This window comes from Eubalaena glacialis, chromosome 1, assembly GCF_028564815.1.
Source record: "Eubalaena glacialis isolate mEubGla1 chromosome 1, mEubGla1.1.hap2.+ XY, whole genome shotgun sequence".
NCBI classification, from domain to species: domain Eukaryota; kingdom Metazoa; phylum Chordata; class Mammalia; order Artiodactyla; family Balaenidae; genus Eubalaena; species Eubalaena glacialis.
This window is the reverse complement of record NC_083716.1, coordinates 29,403,869-29,429,825: the sequence shown is the minus strand read 5'-3', so window position 1 is coordinate 29,429,825 and position 25,957 is coordinate 29,403,869. Positions and strand designations below refer to the sequence as shown.

Sequence of the window (25,957 nt, the reverse complement as noted above, 5' to 3'; positions counted from 1 at the left end):
TTAAATTTGTTCTATGATCAAAAACATAACACAGGATGAACTAGACTAAGAGGAACGGCTCTATGCCACAAGTAATAGCCCCAAGCCTCAGTATTAAGTGATCAAAATGGGGAACAGAGCATTTTGTTCCTGGGCAGAGGAACAAGCATCTATCTGCCAACACAGTTAATAAGCATCATATAAGAAATGTATAGTTTTAGAGGAAGAAGCTCCCCAACACAGAACCTCTGTTTTCATTTGTCAGCAATGGAATTCCAACTAATTTATCAACAACGTCTCAGAAGATCACCCCCAGTCGCCAAAGTTCCCCATTTTCAAACTTCATCAGGACTCTCTCTCTCCCTCAGTGGAAACCCTACATTTTCAGAGCAACTTCCCAATGTCACCCATAATCTCTAAAGTCTACCATTTCTACCCATATTCCTTCAGTTCCTAGAGGCAAGTCAGTTACAGTCTCTTATACCAATCCAGACAAAACCCTCATCAAGTTAATTACTTACCTAACCATTGATATGAGTTCCATGACCTTCACCCAGAGCCTCCCGGTCTCCTTATATACATAAGAATGTGCCTGTGTGCAGCCTTCATTTTACCCTGCCTTTCTGCTTATCAGGGCATCTGGGTAACAACATGGAAATAAATCAGTGACTCCAGGATGTGGTCTCTTTCATGCATGAAGGCTGTACCTGCATGAAGGCTGCTCAGCGGGGCTGACACTGCCTAGCAGAGCAATAAGGGCAATTGGTTTAAATTGCACAATACCTAATCGGACTATTGCAAAAACCTGAGCTCTTCCCTTTCCTACTCATCCAGCCAGGTTTATCTTCTTCAAACACTCTTATTGGGTAACTTCTCTGCGCAAACCTTCAAGGGGCTTCCCCTGCCCTGGCTGCCAAAATCAGCCTGCCTGATCTATCCAGCATGTTCCCAGCCCTAATCAGGTAAGTCTCTTTACAACCTAGACCTGCTTACCTCCAACCTCTGTCCCTGGACTCCTACTGCTCCAGACAAATACCCCTCCTTTTTCTTCCTCTGTACTTTGTGGTTCTCAACCTTGGCTGTACTTTGCAGTCACATGGGGAGTTTTTAAAAAATACCCATGAAAGGAAGGGAATTGTAGGGAAAGGTAATAAAAGGGCAGAGAAAGGTGATACCCTCCAAGATTCTGATTTAACAGGTCTGGTATGGGATCCAGCCATCAGAATGTTTTTAAAACCTCCCAGGTGATACAGTCACAGTTGAGAACCAGTGTCCTGGCCTCATTCCCCAAGGTTCAGCTCAAGTCCCATTTCCAGCCTTTGCCAGTCTCTCTGAATTCCCACAACACTGATAATCTCTATCACACCACTTTCTGCCACATACAGACTCTCCCCAAATGCATTCCTCTTCCATGTATCTCTAGTTATACATAGACTACATACCAGGAAGCACTTAAATGAAGAGAAGCTCAGATCAAGGCTAGAAGAATCAAATATTAGAACTGGCAGGATCTTCAGAGAGCACCTAGACTAGTGGCTCTTGGACTTTCGGGGGCCATAGGTTCCTTCAGAAAATCTGATAAAAGTTATGAACTTTCTCTCCAGAAATGCACATACACACAGAATTCTGCATAAAATTTCAGGGAGTTCAGAGGCCCCTTGAATGATCCCCTATGCAAATGCTCCTTATGGGACCATGAACTATAAACTAGTCTTCTCCTAACATGTAGATGAGACATAGGGGCTGGAGGGGCAAATGACTTGCCTTTGGTCAAAAGTAGTGGCAGAGCTGGGTCCAGACCCTAATCTCTTGATCATTCCATTAAATTCCCTTGGCTTGGCATTTCCACTGACTACTTCAAACCCAGCAGCTGAAATCCGATCATCTCTTGGGCAAAAGTGAACAACTGAAGAAGCTGTGCTTTATACAAAAGCATGTTATTCGTGCTATCAGGTTCCTGAGGTCACACTATTTAAACCCTTATTCACTGACAGTTCAATAGACATAACACTTAATTTTTAACCACTTTTTACCCTCACAGTTTCTAGAAAAAAACAGATCCTCACCCAAAACTCACCCGCTTCTCCTGCAGAGCTGGGCTGTCATCCCCAAGGGCCAGGCGGGAAGCACGGGTCCGGAACTCTGCCAGGCCCAGGATGGGCAGGTACTCGTGGTTTAGGCTGCTGTCATTAGCAATCCTCTGCTCCACCTTCCTCACGACTGGCAAAACCCAGGGCTGGCTATCATCTGTGCGATAAGCTGGGACACGGGAAAGAGACATACAACGGAGGAGTCTTAGGCTTCGTCCAAGGAAGAGTTCGGAGCTGTGAACAGGGAGAGTTCTACCACCTTCCAATCAAAACAGAACTGTGAGAGAAATTAAAGTTCATTCACTTACTGACCACCTGCTTTGGGCCAGGCACTGGGCTAGGTGCTGGGAAGGCAGAAGGACAGTTTCCTATCCTTATGGAAATTATAGTTCTTAAATATGTGACCTCCAAAAAGTAGAATGCTGAAATAAAACTGGGACATCAAAGAGCCTGATCGAGTGAGAGAGTGCACGCAAAAGCACTCCGCAAATTAAAAACACCTTACAAATGCTATGTCAATATCACTAGGGCACTGAGGTCTCTACGACCACTGGCCCGGTAATCGTGCATCTCCACAAGAAAAGGGTTCGGCGCTACTTCACATGAACGCTGCACCTTCAAACATAAACATGCAGAGAGAGGAGGGTGGAGGGAGGCCCACCTCCTCCTCTTGTCCTGTAAGAACAGAAATGAGACAAATGGCGAGGAAACACCTGTGACTGAAGATTCCAACCACTGGTTACACAATCATCGAACAAGTTTAAACACATCTTTGTCCTCTTGCTGCTTTTTGACATTAGCCAGTGTTTACCATTTTGACTGTTCCTACCACTCACTTCCTCTGCTTCACACTTTTATGGATCTAAGTTTACCTGTTTCATAATTTTTAATCTTGATTACAGCAAATTTCTAAGCATTTCTTCTACACCAAAAGTATTTTTAGTCTACTTTGAGTTATCCTATCACTGATTTTTTTTCCTATACTACCCTATAATCATTTTGAGATTATAGCTTGAGAGGGCAGCTGCTTTGGCTTGCATCCAAGCCAACGACTTCTCTGAGCAGGATTCCTGACAGGGATTTGCTTCTGCTGGAATGTTTAGGTCTCCAACAAGCCTATACTCTGGCAAGTGACTGTGAAACAAATTTTTAAAGTAATTCTTCTTTATCTTTTTGATTTCTGCTCAACATTAATCTCTGACTTTTTTTTTTAAATCACTTTTTTAGGGTGGTTGATATTGTTTACTGAACAACACATGTTGATTGTAGAAAATTTAGAAAAGCCCAGAAAGAAAATAATAAACATTATGATTAACATGTAATTCCAGCACTCAGAGATAAGGAGTATGAAAATTTTGGTGTACAGCCTTTTAAACGTTATTTTACATGAGTATATTCTTTTATAAATTGTGTCATTTTTTATATAGAACTTTCAACATGCTTTTTTCCACTTATTAAATATATATTATGAATATCTTTCATCATCATTAACTATTTAAGTCTGTGCACACAGACTGTCTTTGTTCTTTTTAGAGCTGCATAACTGATAAATGTACTATAATTTGTTTTGCGAGTCTCCTGTTGATGGACATTTGAGTTGTTTCTAACCTTTGGCTATTAGAAAATAATACTTCAGTGAACCTTGTACATATGTCATCTTACATGTATGTAAATATAGCTGTAAGAGGCAGGGTTGAAAATGGAAGAGTAGGTTGAGAAGTACGTGTATGTGTAATTTTGTTGTTGTTTTTGAGGGTATACATTAGTTTACTACTTTCAACTGATTTTCATTTTACAACACATGGTTGTACGACAAATATGGTTAAAACAACTGATTGGAAGAATACTGGTGGCAATCAATGAAAAGTTTAAAGAATGTGTTCCCTTTAAATGCAAATATATTACTTTTAAGCATACTTTGTGTATTTGTAGTTTTGATAGATATATCCACGTTGGCTTTTTTATAGGGGTGTTATCAGTGTACATCGCTGCCATAGGGCAGGGGTGTTATCAGTGTACATCTGTGCCATAGGGCAGGGGTGTTATCAGTGTACATCACTGCCATCAATGTACAAGAGTGTCTGCTTCCCCACAGCCACAGCCACTGAGTGAATTTTTGCCAATTTAAGAGTGCAAATGCTATCTCAGGGTAGTTTAAATTTGCATTTCTCCTATCGTGGATGCAACTGGGCATTTTTCATATATATGAGCCATTTACAACACAATTTTAGTGGCTAGACAATATTCCTTTCTATGTATAATTTATTAACTATTTGTGTTGCTTTTGACTATTTGCTAATATAAACATTGTAATTAATGTTCTTTTATACATATTCATGAGTGCTTCCTTAGGAAAACTTTTTCTAGATGTAAAATTACTAGATCAAAAGTCAGACAACAAATAAGACTTTATAAGATATTTTGATTTTGCATCTGTCTTCTACTCCATCAACTAACCCTACCTTCCAGGAATGTGTCATCCGCAAATTTGAAAAGCATATCAAGCTAGTAATAAAAATGTGGACAGAGTTCCAGACTGACACAGCCACTAACCAACAACCAGTCTCTGGGTAGGTGAATCTGACTCACAATACTGTCATATCACTCACATTAGACCCCCTGGCCCACCACACTCCCTCCCTCTCAACAAGTTCAAAAAGCCTACTTTATCAGTCGAGATTTGGTCTGGTTTTTCAAAGAGATACCAAAATAATGACTCCCAAGTAATCGTTTTCCCTGAAGTAGATCACCCCATCTATGATCACAATGCTACCATTGTTCAAAATATTCTTGGAATTCTTCTCTTGGAATTGTTTTTAGAGGAGACATCTCATTATTTTGAATAACCTCAATGATGCCAAATCTTTGTCCTTTGAAAGTAAATTTAATTTTTGAAAATGGTACTTGTATTATGTCCAGCAAAGTAGGTGGGTGAATGGACTGAATAATATTAATGGAGAACAGCTATAAAAATATGGCCTCCTACGTGGGTCTAACATGCTTTGAAGGCCATTCCAAAAGAGGGTTTTCGGAAAACTTTGAGCAATAGCAGTATATATGGACTACGCTACACAGAGGGGATACTGTTCAGATGTACAAGAATATGGGTGTTTGTAGAAAAACTAGTTCTATTATGCTTCCCATCTGTGTTTGGATGGTTAATATATAATTATGCTACATATATTTATGATATGTCATTTGTAAATCATGTATTATAAATAAATAAAATATGAAAGATAAAGCCATAGTACCGCTGTTCTTACCAGTAATGTATACTCTGTGCAACTCTAAAAAATCCTGTGATAGGACTGGAGGCAGGGAGGCATTGTGTCCATATTGTGACAAAAGAGAAACCGGCCAATTCACACCTCTGCTTCCTTCTTCACTGCCCAGTTTCCCCCAGATTCAGTTCTAGATTTATTCCCAATGCCTTGTCTCACTGCCCTACTGAAGCAGAACTGCAGTTACTCTTGGGCGTTTGGAGCAATGAGGTTAAGCATTACCAACAACCACTATTCCTGCTCTCCCAGAGGGGTTTTATTCCCATTTTGTTGGACCCATGAGTTTCTCATTCATTCTTTCATTCTCTCACTCATTTGATGGCTACTTATTGAATCTACCATGAACCAGGTATTGGCTAGAAATAGCTACACAGAGATGGGTAAGATAAAACAAGATACTGTCTTGGCCTCCCTCCAGGAAACATAGAGCACAGAGTCCTTAGTTCTCCTGTAAGTGATCAGGGAAGATGAAGTATGAAAGATGAATAAGAGTTTAAAAGACAGGAAAAAGGGCTTTCCAGACAGAGGGAACACTTGTGCAAGGCCCCAGAGGCTTGGAGAGATGAGGGTTTTGAGGATCTGCATTTTCATGGCTCGGATGTAAGATCCATGGAGAAACAGCAAGGAATGGCTCAGGGAGTCTTGGGGTCTCTTCTAAGGAACTTTGTCTCAATGGGGAAACCACTGAAAGCATTTAAGCAAGACAGGGACAGGGACAGCTGTACATTTTAACAGAATCATTTGAGTGACATGATGGAAAATAAACTGGAAGGAGGACAGAAGCAGACAGTGAAGTCAGGAGGCTGCTGCAATAATCCACGAAGGAAATAATGAAGTCTTGAATCACGGCAGCGGCAGCGGGGATAAACAAAAGGGGAGACATTCAAAATAAATGTATGAGGTAAAAAAGACAGAACCTAATGACCAAATAAATATACATGGGACTGATGAAAGGGTCACCGACAACCTCCAAAGTCTCTCTCCAGTCTGGATAAAGACTAGTGGGGGTGGGGCGGGGGAGGGGGCAACCAAGATACAGAGCAAAGCAGAAGAAAAAAAGAAAAGATTGAGGGCAGGGTGGAATCCATGCATTGTTTTAAACACGATGAATTTGAGGTGGTTGTACAACGTGTCCAGCAAACTGTAGCGAATATGGGTCTGGCATCCAGGGAAGAAGTCCAGGATGGAAAGAAAGATTTTATAATTATAGACAGGGACGGTGGCTGAAGCCATAGTAAAAACAAGGAGTTACTGAATACTTACTACATACAGGGCACTGTGCTAAATACTTCACATTTTTTTTACTTTCATTTAATTCTTATAACAACTCACAAAATAGATATTATGATCTCTATTTTCGGGATCTGCAAACTGAGGCCAGAAAAGTTTGCCCAAGATCACAAGAACTGTAAGAGCTAGGCTGTCATACTATTAAGTTCATGGATCCCTGTGCTTTTTCTAAAGAGCAAGAGATGTCTAGGGAAAGCCTGAAGCCAGCAGGCCCCAGAGGACTGACTGTGCAAGGGGCCTTTCTACCTACCAGCATGCCCCTCAGCTCCACACACCCTTCTCCCTGAGGACCAGCTCTTTTAGAGGAGTCACACAGGTTGCAGGTGAGTCTCGATTTCCAGAAGAACACGGAGAATTAGATGATCAAACCATCACCCTCCTCCTCCTCCTAAGATCTCCACTTCCCCCATCCATCCCTACCCCACAGCCCATGCATATATGCCTCTTTAAGGCCCTTCTCCAACTAGGGTCCTGCGGAAAGGACCAGGGGTACTCAGAAACACCTGATACAGCACGTCTCTCCCACAACTTTATTTGAAGATGCTAAGAACCCACATTAAAAACAACAACAAATATGAAAGCAAGCACAGTCTACCTGGAACAAAAGAAAGCTAAGTTTACATGATGAACGGACTGGAGTCTATGTAGAAATGTCTTGCTTCAGGGTGCATCAGGCTGAACTCATATCTCCCCTGCCCCTAAAGTCACTTGTCTGAAACTTTAAGAAGTGCTAAAACAGTCAACTCAAAGAGCATCATATTTAACAGTGAAAAATGGGATGCTCTGCTCTGTTTAACTATATGGAAATTATGCAAATAGTCACAGCAAGAAGAAAATCTCTGGGGAAACTATCTGCAAGTAGGAATGAGCTAATGAGATTATAGTTGCAGTTTGTTCTAAATGTCCAACATCATTAGAACTTGAGTTGGTTAACTTCCATTAGGCTTTATCTTAACTTAGAAAAAAAAAAAGCACATCTTCACCAAAGTCAGAGATTAATTATCAATACATTTCCTTCACAAAGGATATACTTCGGGATGTGTATAAATAGAGCTAGGACATACGAAAGCCGTAAAGAGACTTCTTATTCTACTACACTTTAATGAGACCTTTATCTGAGCACCTGCCATCCACAAAAAAGACGGGTCACAGTGATCATCAAAAATAACATTTATACAATACTTTTCATTTATATGTCACATTTCACACACATAATTATTCATTTAATTCTCAGTCATCTGATGAAGCCAGTAACATTATTATTCTATACTACAGTCATGTAACATGCTAGTGAATCTTAGAGTATAATTTTAGAGAGAGGTCATTCCGTCTGGCTCCTCATTTAACAGACTGGGTCCGGGGATGTTAAATAACACTCCTAAGGTCACGTCACTGGACCGCAGGCCTGGGCCTGTACCCAGGTCTCCTGGCTGTTCCACTACCGTACACTGGTTCCCTGTGGACCACCTGAAGGTGCCCAATAGAGAAGGGGGCAGAGACCAAGGGACCTGCGAAATGTGGCCTGGAATCCCAGCTCCACCACCTACAGCCATGTGACCTCGACCAAAATGCTTCATCAATCTGGGCTTCAGCTTTCTTACCTCTAAAACAGTAATAGTAATAAACAATCCTCCAGAGTCATCCTAAGCACTAAATGCGATCAACTGCATAAATCATTTGCTTGTAGTAAAGAGAAAGAATTCCTCGGTTCCAGGAAAACATGACAAAGGCACTTTCACAGTTGAATTGACTACCATCTGGGCTGCAGAATATGTTTCTGAGCCAATCACTTCTGGCCTCGGCTGGCAGGGTGCTTTTTCTATGCATGAGCAATTTATATCTGAACCAATGTCAGAAATTATTTCATTTTGCAGTTCTTGAGCTGAAAATTTTTATTCAATATCTTTTATGCAAAGAAATGCCAAAACAACTACAGTAACAGCTAATACTTACATAACTCCTACTTATGTGCCAGAGACTGTTATAAGCACTTTAAATGCATTTAATCCTCACCAAAATCCTGTCAGATAGTTCAAAGGTAATTGAGCCAATGAAACCTAAGGTTTTAAAAACATGTATTTGGATTAATATCAATACTAGTTCTTCACGATATATATCCAGCCCTAAAGAAATACTCGGAGGTTTTGGATTGGTTTTAAATTAAGATCTTGAATAGTGCTCATTCCAATTCAATTCAAGGCAATCTTTCAATATGACTTCCACTTTGCTGCCTGCTAAAAACATCACTTTCCCTCTGTGGGTGAAACTATGTATTCTAAATTGACTTTTTTATGCTTTATTATGGAAAATTTCAAACATACACAAAAGTTGTGAGAATAATATAACGGATGCCCATGTACCCATTACCCAGGTTCAACAAACCATCACTTTTTAATGGCTTTTTCCTCACCCCTCCTCCATATTCCTTGGTGAAGACTTTAACAGGTCCTATGTACAGACACAGTCACTGTGGGACACCTGATTCTGCACCTCCTTCTCGCCACTGCTTCTCTGCTACAAAACAGTTCAATTTTCTCTTTCAAAAATTTCTAGTCCTTCTGTTCTAAGTCTGTTCCCTAGCACAGAACATTGTCCTATTCATTCTCTTCTCCCTGGCTCATCTTTCTATGTGGTTGAGTAAGTGTTGGTGTGGCTTCAAACATCCAAATGACAGTGACAGAAATAACAAATTCACCAGAGACGATTAAGATAAAAGTTAAAGGAATTTCAGAGGCATTTCAGTCCAAATCTTTTTCTTGGCAGTAGGAAAAACTGAGGCCCATGCTCTGAGCTGTCCAAGAAATACAAGCAAGAAATGATGACAAGGATGTGTGGAAAGTTAGCTTCTACTGTCCACACTCTTTCCTCTCTTTTCCACCATCTCTACCCATTCCCACCACATCTGTGAGAGCCAGAACATTCTTCCCAGATCCCCAGGGAGCATTAACCTGTCTCAGAAGCATTTTAGATCTCTATTACATCACTTAACACCTGCTGATTTTAATCTCCTTGGGGCCAAAACCAAGACTCAGTCTTCCCCGCACGAGGCTTGGTAAAGTACCTGATTGATACCTGGTAGTTACTCATTTACCGACCCAGACCAGAGCTCCCTAGGGCTAAGAGTTCTCCTTTTTCCATTCCCCAGCAGCCAGGACTCCAAGCCTATAAGGCTTCCTATTTTTATCCCTCTCCTTTCAATCCCTGGCCGCCCCATTTCTTAAGAGGCGAAAGGATGCAGTATAACGAACACACAACGCGGAATCGGAAAAACTGAGTTTGTACCCTGACTGCTACACCTTTTCTGTGTGTACACTGATACATCTCCCTTTTGCAGGGACTCCATATGCCCATCTGTAAAATGGGCAGGTTGAACTAAGCCTCGTGGATCTTGCCTCCACTCCGACGGAGCTAAGCTGGGCCTGGGCATCTCCTACGGTCCCCACAGCCAGGGTTAGGCCCGCTCCACTCCCAGGCTGCTCACACTCTTGGGCACTGCATCCTTACCTCCCACTCCCAGGTTGACCTTGCGGGGGTCCGGATCCTCCCGGAAGTCAGCAGTGAGCTTAAAGACAAGGACCGGCTGGGCCTGAGGAACCTCGGCAAAGACTGATGGAGGCGCCATAGCTAGGAAGCTGGAGTCGGCCGAAAGCTTCCACTCTGCGTTTGAAGCCGCTCGATCCGGTCCAACCGCGGCGACTGGAGGAGACTCTCACCTTCACCTAGCCGGCAGGGGCGGGCCCGCGGCCTCCAATGGTCGAGCCGCGTCCGGAACTTGGCAACGCGGTTAACCAATCGCGAGCTTATGACGCAAAAGGGACAAGATGGTATTAGCCAATCCAAGAAGAGAATCTTATCGGAGGCCGGTAATAATGCAACCAATGCAACGTACGCCGGCTGGGACGGGGCGGGGATAGAGTTGATTGGCAGAGCGTGCTCCTATCGCTGAAGCCGTTGATCCTTGGGCCGCTGAGGGGAGGAGCCGAGCGGCGTTCGCAGGAGGCAGCTTCCTCGAGCTTCAGGCGCCCGGAGACAAGCGGGAGGTAGCTGGTGGGAGGTAGCTGGCGGGAGGTAGCTGGAGGACCGGCCTTCCGGTACCCGCGGAGCTGGTGTTCTCCCTGCCAGGCCCGGGAGTGCGCACGTTCCTGACCCAGTCTGGCCCGGCTCGGGCTGGCAGCCAAATCCGGCTCTGCGCACGGGTCGTGAGTCCTCGGCCAGGATGTGCGGCTCCGGAGCCCGCGCGGACGACCTTGACCATCTCGGCCGGCTGTTTCCCCCTGAGAGAAATGTGGGTGGGCCACCTGCCTTGGTTTCAGACAGGGGGCCATCCTACTAAAAGAGGAAGTGTCCAGGAATTCCTTTCTGCCACTCTTACAGTTTGAAGCTTTTGCTCCCCTTTCCTTACCGAGAGAGCTTGGTCCTCACAGACCTTACGATCTGGGCGCGACCTCCCCCTCCAGCTTTTCTCCCACGCAGGCACTCAGCCAGATCTTGCTGTCGTCAGCTGGCTGGTATTCAGACTGTCTCTTCTTTTAGTCAGGCTGTTCCTTCCTCCCCAGACCCTCTCTCCATCTGTTGACCTTCAAGATCCAGAGCAAATGCCTCCTCCCTAAAGCTTTGCCTTTACCCTCACTCTGGTTAAAATCCCTCTCTCTTTCCTGTGCTTCTGTCCCTTGTTCGCAATATTACAATTGTAGAAAATGCCCAAAATGCCCAGTTGAGAACCTAGTTCTGGAGCCAGACTACCTAGATTTAGATTCTAGTGCTACCACTTACTAACTTGGTCAGGTCTAGGCAAGTTACTTAACCTCCCTGTTCCTGCTTCATAAAGTGGAGATAATAATACTTTTCTTAGGGTCGTGGGGATTCTGTGAGTTAATACATATGAAGTGTTTAGTTGCATATCGTAAGCACTCCCTAAATGTTAACTATTGTCATCATTGCACATCTGCACACCCCTTGTAGATGGTAAACTTCTTTGGGCTAGAGATCTTAACCCTGTATTAGTCTCCCTTAGTTTCTTGCACTTAGTAAGTATTCAATAAATGGTGGCAGGAGGAGTCAGTTCTGTTGGTTCAGAAAAAAGCATTACCTTACCCTCTATTTATTGGATAATATGACAAATCTCAAAATGAATCTTTCATTCAAAGTAACAAACATAAGCCAAAAGTCCTTTGTGCGACACCTGCCAACCTTTGTATCATTTGCTTCTTTTCAGAAAATTAGCCTCTGGTTTTAAAGATAACTGTCAACAGTGTTTCATTAACAACACTTTCCTCTAAGACTGTGAGTTCAACAGTGAAGGTGAAATGACAATGAACTTTCGGTGCTTCCATAAGCAGAGGCAAAGGGCAACTGCTGAGTGAGATGTTGTATAGCCCAGCCTTATCAAAGTTTGATTTAAAAGTATGATCTTCACAGCGTTAGCCGACAATGTCATGGTCACTCCTTACGTCATTCCCTGGGGGAAAAACAACCCTAAATTACCTAAACATTATCAACTTAGCTAAGTCCAAATAAATATTTATTGGCAACCTAAGCAGCCCCATAACCAAGTCAGTGCTGATAGGGGCAAAGAAAGTACCATATGCAGTTTTTCTTCATGTCCCCATAATTATCTGTTCTGAATTTTATTTATTTATTTATTTATTTTTGGCTGTGTTGGGTCTTCGTTTCTGTGCGAGGGCTTTCTCTAGTTGTGGCAAGCGGGGGCCACTCTTCATCGCGGTGCGCGGGCCTCTCACTATTGTGGCCTGTCTTGTTGCGGAGCACAGGCTCCAGACACGCAGGCTCAGTAGTTGTGGCTCACGGGCCTAGTTGCTCCGCGGCATGTGGGATCTTCCCAGACCAGGGCTCGAACCCGTGTCCCCTGCATTAGCAGGCAGATTCTCAACCACTGCGCCACCAGGGAAGCCCCTGTTCTGAATTTTAGAAAGGGGCAAACAGTTACTGGGTGTTGGGGGAAGGGATTGCATATTATGTGGGATGCAAGTCTCAAACCTTTTTCCTCGGGAATATGTTTCTTGGAGATTACTTTAAGTTCAGTACCCTTCTATCTTGAGCCCTGCAGCCTGCCCCTCTAAGCAAAATGCCTGTATTGAAGTAAACAAAATGCTTTCCAGGCCATCACTAATTTTAACACTTTGACTTAGAATGGATGCAAGACAGCCTCCCTGCTGAATGGATAATTCAAGCAAAAGATTCTTGAGAGGCAAACATTGCCCAGACTAGTAGGCAGCCAGGTAAAGTGAGTGTCCAGGGAAAGGGCAGTAAGGATCAGAAGGAAAAGGGGCAGGTATTCCCCTGGCTCCTGACTTCATTACAACTGTCTGTCCCTACCATCTCCCTTCTGCCTTTTTTTTTTTTTTTTTCCAAAAGAATTGGAAGGGAGGAAGTAGGAACCACATAGCAACAGCTTGATCGGGAATGAATTCCTTTAGAATATACTCGCTTGGAAATCTGAAGCCTTTGGGGCTAGGCAGCCCTGCTGCATAGCATAAGAGGCAGGCCAGGGCAGTAGGGGGCACTGCATGGACCTCTAAGCAAATCCACACCTGCTTACTGTACTTAATCTTGCTGCTGATACCCAGAAGGTCTACGCTTAGCCACAAGGGAGGGAGGAGTTTATCACACTTTGCACTTAAGCACTAAGCGCTTTGGAATGGTTATATTTGGGTATATGCTGTCACTAAGGGTAGGATATTATTTAGAAGCTGAGTTGTGCACTGAACAAAAGTTTCTTTAAAAACCAAAGCTGTCACTTTGCTGTACAACTGAAAGTAACACAACATTGTAAATCAACTATACTCCAATAAAATTTAAAAAAAAAAAAAGCTGTTAGAGGAGATCTGTTTGATAGTCACCGTGTGACCAAATCGTGGGCAAGAAAGTAAGTGTAGAGCCCCTAAGCTGGTGCTGGCTTCTGACTGTATTGAGTTTACTCTTGCTAAGGAAAGTGATCGCTTATCAACCACTCCCTTCAGCTTAACTGGCTTGTTTCCTGGCTGTGCCTTGGTGGAACCATCTCCCCTTGCATCTCTTCCCTCAGTTCTCTCCTCCCTCCCTTATGTATGACTTGTCTCCCCACCTGCACACATGGATTGGACCAAGTGAAGGTCTCTTGCTGATTCCTATTTCATAGAAGGGCATGTCTAGTGAGGCCTGTGGTGGACAAGGTCTAATGTTAGTTCTAAACTAGGCACCTACATGGGCAGAACTTTTTTTAAAGCTGCTGAGGCCTTTGTATAACAGAGATATCAACAGGACTGACAACTATGGATGGGTTTTATCTACTTATTAATGTAACTAAGTTCCAGGGCACCATTTAGAAATTGTTGTGCTATATAATTTTTGTACTTTACTTAAGAAGCAGTGTAGCATAATGGTTAAAAGCGTGGCCTCTGGGACTAGATTTCCTTTGTATACTTCAGTTTCATTACTTATAACGTGCAGATAATATTTCTACCTCATGGGGTTGCTGTGAGGATTAAATGATTTAATGTTATCAAATGATTGACTCTAAAATGCTTTGAATTGTACTGGACACTTAGTAAGTACTCAGTATGTTAACTATCATCATTGTCATCATCACAGATGTTGTTTACAAGCATGTGCCTTTGAGATTTGTTTAGTTTGTTCATTGATCAGCTGCATAGTAGAACAATGCATAGGCTTTCAATCAAATTCTGAAATCAAATTCTAGTTTTGCCTCTTACTAGTTTTGAAAGTTTGAGTAAATTAATATGTCTGAGTTTTAGTATTCTTATCTGTAAATTGGGGGAAAAAAGATTTTTTTCTTGGTGTTGATACACACACACACACACACACACACGCATTTAACGCAGTTGTAGAAATTATTATCATGAAGATTACAGTTTAGTCACTGGGTAGCTGTAGGGTAATGGTTAGACTATCTTTAAAGTCTGTCTGCCGTGGCCTCTTCAGGGCATGTACTCTGAAATTTTTTTAATGGAAAGGAAAACAGAGAACATAATTCTTAATTTCTTCAACCCTTCAAGAAGTCTTTGTAGAGATCTGTAAAATCTCAAAGCAATTTAAAGGTAACACGACATTTAATAATTAATTAAAATGTAGCTATATTAATAATAGCCCTTTGTATTTTTTTTTAATTTATTTATTTATTTTTGGCTGCGTGGGGTCTTCATTGCTGCGCGAGGGCTTTTCTCTAGTTGTGGCCAGCGGGGGCTACTCTTCGTTGCAGTGCGTAGGCTTCTCATTGCGGTGGCTTCTCTTGTTGCAGAGCACAGACTCTAGCCACGTGGGCTTCAGTAATTGTGGCTCACGGGCTCAGTAGTTGTGGCTCACGGGCTCTAGAGCGCAGGCTCAGTAGTTGTGGCGCGCGGGCTTAGTTGCTCCGCGGCATGTGGGATCTTCCCGGACCAAGGCTCGAACCCGTGTCCCCTGCATTGGCAGGCGGATCCTTAACCACTGCGCCGCCAGGGAAGCGCTGTATTTCTATATTATCTTTTTCTGAAGAGTAGAGAGTGTTTTAGAAACCCTATTCCACTACTCTCTTAACATGCCCAGGTGACTGTCATCTCCAGTCAAAGAAACAGAGAGAAGGAAATAGATCACCCTAGCTAAAAGCTAATGAGAACGCTCCAAATGACAGAAGACCAGAAGGCTACAGACCTTAAAGTCAGAAGAAAGTTTCCTCCCCTTGCCCCGTTTCTCCCTAAATGCATCAAAACACAGCCTCTTACCTCTAGAGCAATGTCTTAAGCTTTCTTCCCCCCAAGTTGTAATATCCTTTTTTTTGTTGTTAGGTCATGTCCTAAAAGTCCTATGCTTTGATACAAGAGGAAGGTAGATGAAGAGATAATGAAGGAAACAAATTCAATGTATTTTCCAAGAACACATTTCTTTTAAACAACTCCTAAAGGGGTAGTGTAAAACCTTGTAATAGATTGTCTTCCTCTACCCGACGCGGCTGGGGTGGGGTGCGGGGTGGTGCGAGGATGTAGAAGTGTATTGTGAACATTCCAACATCCTGCAGTAGAGGGCAGCACTGCCCTTCTTTTGCAAAATGTTGAGCACTCGCGAGAAGGAAAATGAAAAGCAAAGCTCTTGACCACTGTGTCTGTGCATTTACTTTTACCTAATACTTAAAAAACAAAAAATTAGAGTATTTTTCTTGTTTAGGTGATTATGTAGAAAGAACGTCAGAGCCTGTATTGCCCTGAAGTAATTGGTGAAAAACGCAGGTTTTAGGATATGGGCTCTGTTCAGGATATGGGTTGTGTCTGGCAGAGATAAACAGTAGCTTGACCCTGGGCAATCAGATAGGGTTATTGTATGAACAGACCTCATGCTCCTCTGCACTTTCTGGGGAGAAGTCAGTCCACTGAACTAGCAGGATGTGGTTTTTAAAATGTGTGTAAGTCATATGGTCTTAGCCCTGATAACTGCTTTTAAATTTGAATTCACTGACTTTATTCTGCTGTCTGTGTTAGTTTTCCTTTCTGTCACACCTGGGTCAGATCAGACCTGTCTTAACTGTACCATATGTATTATGACTTTAAAGAATGATGTCAGACATGATGGGTAAGGAATGTCTGTCATGGGACTGCAGTTGGCTAAATGGCTATGTGTATATAGCGGTGAAATTAAAGTCTTGCATGTTAATCCTCATTCGATTGCAGTTTGACTTGAGTTTCTCTATGCAGTAACTAGCAAGAAAATAATAATCCCTTATTTTGTATTAAAAGTTACTTGATGCTCTTTGGCAGGATGACAGCGAGGAGAGAATAATCATAATTCTAGCAAATACATAACCATAGTGTCCCTGGCACATTTGGATTCTGCTGTAACCCTCAAAACTTTCCGGCAGCAAATCTTCAGTGCCAACTTAAATAAATCCCACTAGGAGTAAGAACTGGAAGACACTGAGTCTAGTTCCCAGTTCTGCCGTGTGAACTTGGAAAAATTACAACCTCTGAGCCTTTGTTTCCTCATCTGTTAAACGGAGATAATGTCTCCTAGATCTGGTAAAAGGGTCAATTTGGAAAATATATGTTAAAGTGCTTTGAAAGCCCTTTAAGTACCTAACAAATATTTCTATCACTGTAGTCAGATTCCTGCTTTTTCTAAACTCCTATAAGAATTTGTGTCTCTTCTCCTCATTTGGTATCATTACATTGCCTGAGATTGTACATTTTCATGCATACTTAACTTTTTTCTCCAACTTGATAGCTTCTTAGTTCCTTGAGAACTGAAACCACCAATTATATTTCCCGGTATCCTGCACCGCAACAAGATATTTGGTACATAATAGATACTCAAATATATGTTGATTGATTTAAAACATACTAATGCAGAATTAACTCTTTTTATTTAATTATGGTAAAAATCATATAACATAAAATTTACCATCTTAACCATTTTAAAGTGTATAGTACAGTAGATTTAGCTACATGCACATTGTATACAACAGATCTCTATAACTTTTTCATCCAGAATTAATTCTTAATAACTATCTTCCAAATCACCTGCTTTCCAAAGCACATCTTTGTTGATTGGGCAAAAACAGGAAAAAAATATAGGACTTTCACTCTGTGGATAAGGATGTGTAGAACAAGGTAATCGAAAGACTTCTACTCTGTTTTAAATTCTCATTCCCCTCAGAGAGGTTCTGTCCTGGTCTCTCTCTAACCATTTTCTCGCCATTTTCTATAAACATGGGAATATATGCCAGAAAAGAGAGGCGCCTCTACAAAATGCTTTCACAGGTCATTTATGTCTAGCATATAATTAAACATTTATGTGAAGAAAACTATCACGTTAAAAGAAACTCTATTATTATTTGATTTCCAGAATATGTGACTTCTGTTAATTACTGAAAATTAAGTACTATTTTTAATCATTATTGCTCTCACTGTAGCAATTTTTTGAAATTTAAATATTTAAACTGCAAACAAAATAGGGAAGATGGTAGAGATTTTTGAAACAGTACTGGGGTGGAATAGACTTTCCCAATCACGACACAATCTCAGAAGCCGTAAAGAAAAGCATTGACGATAGACACCATAAATTAAAATATGATGACTTGGAAAAAATATTTGCAGCCTGCTTATCAGTCACATCTATTAGATACTCAGCGCTTCATTGTATTGATATAAAAATGAATTAAGGATATAGAGACATCAATCAGGAAAGAATAAATACAAATGGCCAATAAATGGACCAAAAATCATACTCATTATAAAATTGAAACCACACCAATTAATCCACTTTTGCCCATCAGACTGACAAAAATATTTATAAATATGGATAAAATAGTGTCGTTGAGAGTGCAGGGTGGGGTAGGCACTTTCGTGCACTATTGGTGAGAGTGTCAATCGATAAACCCTTTTCTTAGAATGCATTTTGGCAATATCAGTCAAAATTAAAATGCCTATACCGTTTCACCAAGCAATTTCTCCTCTTAGGAATCTATCCTAAAGACGTTTATACAAGTTTACAAAGAGAGACAGTCATATACAACTATGCATTGCAGCATTGCTTTAATAGAAAAATAAACAATGACATACTTTCCAACAAAGGTGTTATTTTATAACCTAAAAAATCAAGTTTTTATTGAAAAAATAACAGATTTGAAGGAGACTTCACAAGAATACAAAATTAAGATAGTCTCTAACACTGATAATTAAGTAGAACAGACAGAGGGAGGAAAATAGTTCTACAAAGCTCTAGAAATGTAGTAATTTAAAACTTCAGAAGTTATGAGAATATGTTTTAATAAAGATTAATGTGACACACTACAGTTTTGAGCTGATCTGGAAATCGAGGGAGCTATTGAAAATCACTTGTTAGTAAAATAGTAATTTTTTAAAACATAAATCCCAAGACATTGTGTCTCAGGACCAAAAACAGCTCCTGACATCTAGTGAACACTCAACAAATATTGGCTGAAGGAATGAAGGAGGATGATATCTCCAGCAGAGTTGTCATAAAAATTGATACAAAACTGCCTACAGATTAGTGCTTGATACATAGCAAGTGTTCAGTAGATACTAGCTCACTAATTTCCTGGAAGCCTGTTGGTGCTTTGTACCTGCTTGGCACATTACAGGAGTTTGTTTACTTAAAACCATGTACATAGTGCTCACTATATGGCAGGTACTGTTCTAAGTGCTCAATAAAAACTAACTCAAATTACAATAACAATGGAAGTAGGTTGTCTTATTATTCCATTTAACAGATGAGGCAATTGAGGCAAAAAGCACTGGAACAATTTGCCCAAAATGGCACAACCATAAAATGGCGAGGATATGACTTTAGACAGCCTATCTTCAGGGTCCCTGCTCCGCTGTGCCATATGGCCTCTGGTGTCATAAAAGTTTATTGAGTGAAAGAATGAATGAGATGTTCTGGTTTTAGGTATTATATTGTGCTTTTATTCCAGGGACCTCAGAATATTTTATATTAATGCATACCAAAATTTAATCCCACAACTTCTCCTTAAGGTAGAGCATATTTTAAAAAACATTTAAAATGTATTACTGGTTCATTACTTGAGTTTAAAAAGACCACAGGAGGTCCTTGTTCTGTGATGAAATCACTGTATTTGCTTTCTGACATCATATTAATTTCCATACAGGAGTTCCAAGTTCCGAACAGAGAAACATCCTGCTCTAGAAATGGAAGAGGCATAGGGCTTACAAAGAAAAATGACCTAACAATGTCAAAATTATTTAAAGGGATAAGGTGTGAGTTTTAATTTTCCACATGACTAAAGCAATGGGTCTCCAACTTTTCCAATCAGGAATCCTTCTTCCGTAGCTAAGCTTTGTCGACTGAAAAAATATTCACAACCTAAAAGTTGAGAGTTATGTTTTATTTGGTGGGAATTTTTAGGACTTCAAGCCCAGGAGGCAGCATCTCAAGTAACCCTGAGAGAAATGCTCTGAGGAGGCGAGGGGGGAGCTAGGATATATAGGAGTTTTGCGACAAAGGGCAGGTAGTAGGAACAAATGATTACTGTTAATTAAAGAAAACTAGAAATCTCAAGGAATTTATTGCTTTTCTATGTATGGGAAGATGCAAGAGTCTGGGCTCACTGAAATCATTCCTTTGATATGTATTTCAGCTAACTGGGGCCAGTATCCTGTGTTTTCTCATCCTGAGTTTCCTCACGGCTCACCATAGGGAGTAGCTGCAGTCTGATGGCTGCTAGATGGCAGGTACACTTTTCCTTCCTGAGTTTCCTCAGGGCTCACCAGCTCACCACCGGCTGTGGCTGCAATTGCTGATGACTGTGACATCTTTTGTTTACTGATATGGCAGGCAATATTCCATTTATCAGCTTTGTAGTCTTGAGAGCCTTTTATTTTTTAGTTTTAATTATAGTTTTAACCTTAGTTACATTAAAACTCCATCTCGTAACATAACACCACTGTTTCTTTTTCTTCATAATTTTCTTCATGATTTTTTCCATTCACTTCATTCATTTTATCAATATTTATTGACCATCTTCTTGTGTCAGGCATTGCACTGGGTGCTAAAGATAACATGGTGAGGGACTTCCCTGGTGGTCCAGTGGTTAGGACTCGGAACTTTCACTGACATGGCCTGGGTTCAATCCCTGGTCGGGGAACTAAGATCCACAGCCGCACGGTGTGGCCAAAAAAAAAAAAGATAACATGGTGAACAAAAAGACGAAGTCCCTGTCCTCACGAATTCTCTAATCTAATGGGGGAGACAGACAATAAAAGCAATGCAGAAATAAAATTACTAAAATTACAGCCATGGTAAGTGCTGTTTGTCCTTTCATGGAAAAGGAACGTGAAAGCATATTAATAAGGGGAATTCATCTAGTTGAGGCCAGTTCTTTCCCCTCAGAATGTTCCCTCCAGCGTGGATAGCATTCCCCTTCTAATTCCCACCCCAGCAGCACCTCTTAGACCCTACAGCTTGCACATATTAATCTTAAATTTCTGGAATCTGTTCTGGCAGCCAATGTTTTCAAGAGAAAATGGCCCATTAAAATAATACCTTTATTATCTTATTAGTGCTTCTAGCTCTTTTGTTCCAAATGATAAAGACACAAAAACAGCATTTAAAAAAATCTAGTTTCTGTTAGTAAGATACAAGTATCTTTATCTTTGTGATTCAGTTGAGAAATGTAAAGCAAGTAAAAAATTTATTCTGAATCACATAGATCTTTATTAATTAAATAAAAACAGATATCAAGAGAAGGGAGAATCAGAAACGTGTACTTATATGTTTATTATTCTTATCCTACACAGGACAGGAATCTCTAAAGAGTGAGAGGAAAACTGATGACAGGCACTGCCCAAAGAAGATGGAACTGTCATAGTGGGTGAGTGGATATCGCCAAGAGACTTATGGTGTCTCCTCCATGTCTGACGGCGATAACAGCCAGTGCTGGGCTGCAAAGTCTCCTCTGGAATACCACTGAACCAAGAGAGTAAATGGTGCGCAGAGACAAGTCAAGTTCAGAATTGGAGCCTCTGGTTCCCCCAGGAAGGAGTGGGTTGTAAACAAGGTGAAAGGCAGTGGGATGAGCACTACAGGACCCATGGGCTACCATCAGGATCCCCCAGAAGGGAAAGTTACAGAGACAAGAAATAGTATTGGGCAAGCTCCAGGATTACAGACGGTATGACAGCCAATAGGCTTGGAATGCTTTTAGTGCCATATTCAGGATGTGGCCCTGTTTAGGGCATGGGATTCCAAGATGAAAGGCATCCTTGTTTAGCTGATGTAGAGGAAGAGCTTCTTTGCCGTCCATCCTTCTCCACCCTATATTCCCTTCTCCTTTCACTCCTTTCTTCGTCATGCTAAGTGTCCATCATTTCAATGACACCCAGTTTCTTCTATTGAATTGAGTTCTCCATTGTATTTAGCTCACTACCTTTAATCCAGGTGCTTACTAATGAGTGTGGTCCTCAGATCAACAGCATCAGAGTCACCTTCATGCTTGTTAGAAATACAAAATCTCAGGCCCCACCTCTGACCTACTAAGTTGGAATCTGCATTTTAAGAAGATTCCCAGATTTTTCCTAAGCATATTTAAATTGAGAAGCATCATTTTACCCCCATCAGCTTCCAGGACTGTAAAATAGACAAGGTCATTCCTGGCCCACCTTGCTCACAGCTTTGAATTGAAGATGCTGAGATTTAAAAAGGAAAGCATTTCCAAAGATAAAAATGCCATGCAGCTATTAAATATCATATTTATTTTCACTTGGATAACTTGATTTACTCAAGGTGTTTTCAGAGTAAATGATTAAAAATTAATCAGTGACTATTTGACTGTCTCTGATTGCTTCATAATAATTGATTGTACTATCTTAAAATGCTCTAGAGTTCTGTTTTATTTTGTTTAATGTGTAGATCATGATTCTCAATCCTTGCCTCACATTAGAATTTTCCAGTTTTTTTCTGAAAAAATCCAAAGCCTAAGCCCTACTCGCAAATATTCTGAATCAGTGGGTCTGGAGCGCAGCATGGGTATACATCATTTTTAAAAGTTAGTAATAGCAAACATATTGGAAACAATTTTAATGTCCACCAGTTAATGAGTGATTCCCTAAGTAGGGCACATCCCTATAATGCAGTACTGTGCTAATGTGAAAATGAATGAGGAAGACTCATACGTACTGCTGTGAAAATATCTCCAAGATATATATACTATTCAGGTTTTTTTAAAGTTACATAGCAATATATATGATCTCATTTATGCGAAAAGATGAGTGTGCACATATACATACATGTGTATGTAAATGTTCAGAAAGATGACTGAAGTATACTTACTGAACTGTTGACAGTGGTTACCTCTGGGAAGGGGAATGGGAGGGAAAGGGACTTTTTGCTGTGTAAACTTCTAAATATTTTACAAGAATGTATCCATGCACTACTCGTGTAGCTATTCTAAGTGCATTCCAGGGCTATTGGTTGTCATACCATCTGTAATCCTGGATTACAGACTATTTAAGCTAATTATTATTTTAATATTATAATCTTGAATGCATAATTTTATAATAAATAGCAGAGTGGCTGACAAAACATAAATCTATAATTCCTATGCCAAACAAAAACTGCTAGGGCACCAAGGTTTTTGTTATTAAACCTGTCGCTTTTCGATTCTGGGATTACTGGAATTGTGTTACTCTGACTTTTCCAGATACATTCCCCCCACACCCCCGATGTTACACTTGGCGTTGTCTCTAACAACCTCTCTGGTTCCTTGGATATCTCATCCGTGCGAGCAGATCCCACTTCTGGAAAGATCTCTACGTTAGCACTTTGTAAATTCTCCCTTGTCCCAGGCCTAAAAATCACTAGGGACAAAAGGTCTCCTACAGCTCAGCCATGCTGAGAGCCAGGTCTCCCCCATTGTAAGCAGCTGAGAAAAGCACACTGATTAAGCTACAGTATGAGGGCTGTGCATCCTGTCTAGGGCAAAATTCTCAAAGTCTGCTCTGATAGCTCTTCCTCTTTGAAATGGTGATTAAGAACTGGAAGTGTATAATGAGGGAAATTGCTTATGAATCTGTGCCTCTCAGCCCCAGGCCACTTCTCTTTGTCTGAGAGAAACTCAAGGATTTTTACCGTAATAGCATTGGAACAAAGTTAGGGCTGAGGCAGGCTGGTGGGACCCTGCTGACAGCTCGTTAGAAACTGTCCCTCTCCCGCTCCCTCTTTCATTCCTTCAAGTTACAAAGCCTGACAGAGTTTGATGGGAAAACCAAGGCGGTAACATCCCCCGCGGCAACCAAGTCCCTGCTCGTCTATCTTTGACAGATAAGGAGAATAGATGTCACCTTCAAAACACCTCACTCACTGGAGCCAAGTGTACCAGGACAGCCCTGTCTCCCTCGCAGGACCCTACAGGAGGAATCCAGACAAGGCCCACCTACCACAATTGAGATTTCTCTCGAAAGAAAATCATTTTAACCAGACAGTTCCTGAAAACCAAATGCCTACTCTAGTTGTCCTCAGAAAAGGGCATAACATCTAATAACTCAAAGAAAGTTATGCTTTGATTTACAAAAGTCTTTTCCGGGTTACACCCTCCCTGGTCTTTGAGGGCTGGTGACCATCTAAGATCTGAGAAGTCAGTCTAGGTTCCGTGCCGACTGCTGGGAAGGGGAGTATGACAAAACCAAACAAAAACACCTCTCCAGCTGGCAGAGGCTGCGATGCACTGGGATCAGCCCAAGCTTCTGTCAATGGTTCTCTGACTTTAACATGCCTCAGACAAATCTGTGAAGCTTGTTTAAAATGCATATCCCAATTCAGTAGGTCTGGAGTAGGACCAAGGAATCTGCATTTTAACAAACTCTCTAGGTGATTCTCACTGCTGCTACAGGGTAGCGCCTCCAGCAAGGGCTTCTAATGGTGCTTCCAGCACACCTCTTGGCGGAGCTCCTCTTCGCCTCCCCCAACAAGCCCAGAGTGGGTCCTCAGCAGCTGTTCCTGTTGGAGGTGAAGCCTTTTGTCTTTAGGATTCTCCTGGCCGTAACAATAGTCCCTCGCAGCAGAGGCATCTCCCAGACACCAATCTCTCAGAGCCCTTTCCAGAAGGCAACTCCAACAGAGTCCTGCTGAGCCCGATGCTGCCACCTGGACATAGTGGTTGTTGGTTTTAACCAATTGCTTTTTATCGGCTCAGAGGTTCTTAAACCTCATTTTGCATCAGAATCACCAGGGGATCTTGGTAAAAGTCCACGGACCTAGGCCCCGTCCCAGAACCACCTAGAAATAGAGGCAGTTGATCGGTAGTTTAACAAGCTATCAGATGATGCTGATGCACACCCAAGTTTGAGAACTGCCATCGGAAGAAAAGCAACAATCATAGAAACATTAAAGTCCAATCACTGTTTTGCAACAACTGAAATCTAAAACACTATTAACACTAAACACAGATGATTCTCCTTCCTTGCTCTCTTACTGCCCCTAATAACTTTCCACTGAAGTATTCAAATACTTTCCTAGAGGGGAAAAGCTACTAGACTACCTGACTTACTAAGCACAAATATGCTCTGGTTTAAGAAAATCTATACACAGAAATCTAAACTTTTAAAACTAATTAGAGATTATTTTTATCATTACAAAAAATTATAGTGATAATAATAACTAATATTTATTACGTTCTTACTATGTGCCAGGTACTGTTCTAAGCATTTTCTAAGCGTTAAACTATCTGATATTTATTGAGCACTTGCTTTGTAATGAAAACAATTATTTCATTTAGTGCTTCATTTCCTCGAAGCATTTTAATAGATGGGGTAACAGATGAGGAAACTGAGGAACAGATAAGTTAATTACTTGCCAAAAGTTGCACAGCTGTTAAGCAGTAGACCTAAAGTTTGAACCCAGAGCCCAATTCTTAATGATTATATCACCTCGCTCATGTTATAATGATAGGGCTTTATTTAACAAATGTCTATAATTAGATTGTCAAGTGCTAGTACTGAGGGTTATGTTCTAAGTATACAGTGACAAACAAGACAAATACCCCAGTTTTCTGGGGCTTATGATCTGGTGGGTGATCCAAATGTGTAAACAAGTCATTCAATGCAGTGTGAGGAGTGCAATACTGGGAAACCGCCGGGGTGGGTGCTAGACACGTAGGCTAGAGCAGGAGGACCAAAGAGTTGTAAAAGCCCAGAGTTTAAGGAACACAGGACACGGTTAGTGGAAGAAATGAAAAATGGCTTGGTCTGATTGGAGCAGAGAGGGAAGAGGGAATGTGTGAGCAATGAGATTAGAAAGGTAACCTAGCCCCAGATTTTGAAGGACCATGTAAAGCATGTTAAAGGGTTTTAGCATGCAGGAAATGGGGTTCCGTTAGAAGGTATCAGGCAGAGCATGGAGCTAAGGAGAGAGATTTGGCCTGATCCGTTGACTTGTATGTCACAGGCACGCAGTGGCCACTAAAGCCACAGGAAGATAATATCACCCAAGGAAAGGAGAAGAGGGCCTTGGACAGCAGCTTTAGGAACACCAGCATTTCAGGGCTGGAAAGAGAAGGAGGAGACCCCCCAAAAAAGATTCACAGGAAGGAGGAGGAAAACAATGAGAGGTGATATAATTTGCCTATGATCACAAAGCTAGTAAGTGGCAAACTTAGAATTCAAAATGTCTCTATCATCCCAAAGCCACATTCTTGACCTCAACATGTCTTAAATATTGTTTTCCCTTACTGCCTGGTGATGTAAAAGTGTTATTTATACGTTCTTCCAGGGGTTCATTTATATAACAACAACAACAAATTTGTCAAGGAATTTGTTCAGTGCATCCTTGAGTTGCATTAAGGAAGCAAACTCATGA

General features: G+C 41.3%; 1 protein-coding gene and 1 long non-coding RNA gene across 4 annotated transcripts in view; one reads left to right on the top strand and one right to left on the bottom strand.

Moving 5' to 3' along the window:
* The window catches only part of GOT1 (glutamic-oxaloacetic transaminase 1), a 28,626-nt gene extending 18,272 nt beyond the window's left edge, over positions 1-10,354 (bottom strand). Inside the window, exons 1-2 of the mRNA XM_061208066.1 lie at positions 10,145-10,354; positions 2,057-2,238 (exon numbers count right to left, since the gene is read on the bottom strand). Of these exons, the coding sequence (XP_061064049.1) occupies positions 2,057-2,238; positions 10,145-10,262 (300 nt within the window). The 5' untranslated portion in view covers positions 10,263-10,354. The remainder of the gene's footprint in view (positions 1-2,056; positions 2,239-10,144) is intronic.
* Positions 10,355-10,611: 257 nt separating this feature from the next.
* LOC133094061 (uncharacterized) overlaps positions 10,612-25,957 on the top strand; it is a 42,069-nt gene continuing 26,723 nt past the window's right edge. For all 3 annotated transcript variants that reach the window (XR_009701355.1, XR_009701354.1, XR_009701353.1), the window contains exons 1-2: positions 10,612-10,680; positions 20,905-20,978. This is a non-coding gene — a long non-coding RNA (uncharacterized LOC133094061). The remainder of the gene's footprint in view (positions 10,681-20,904; positions 20,979-25,957) is intronic.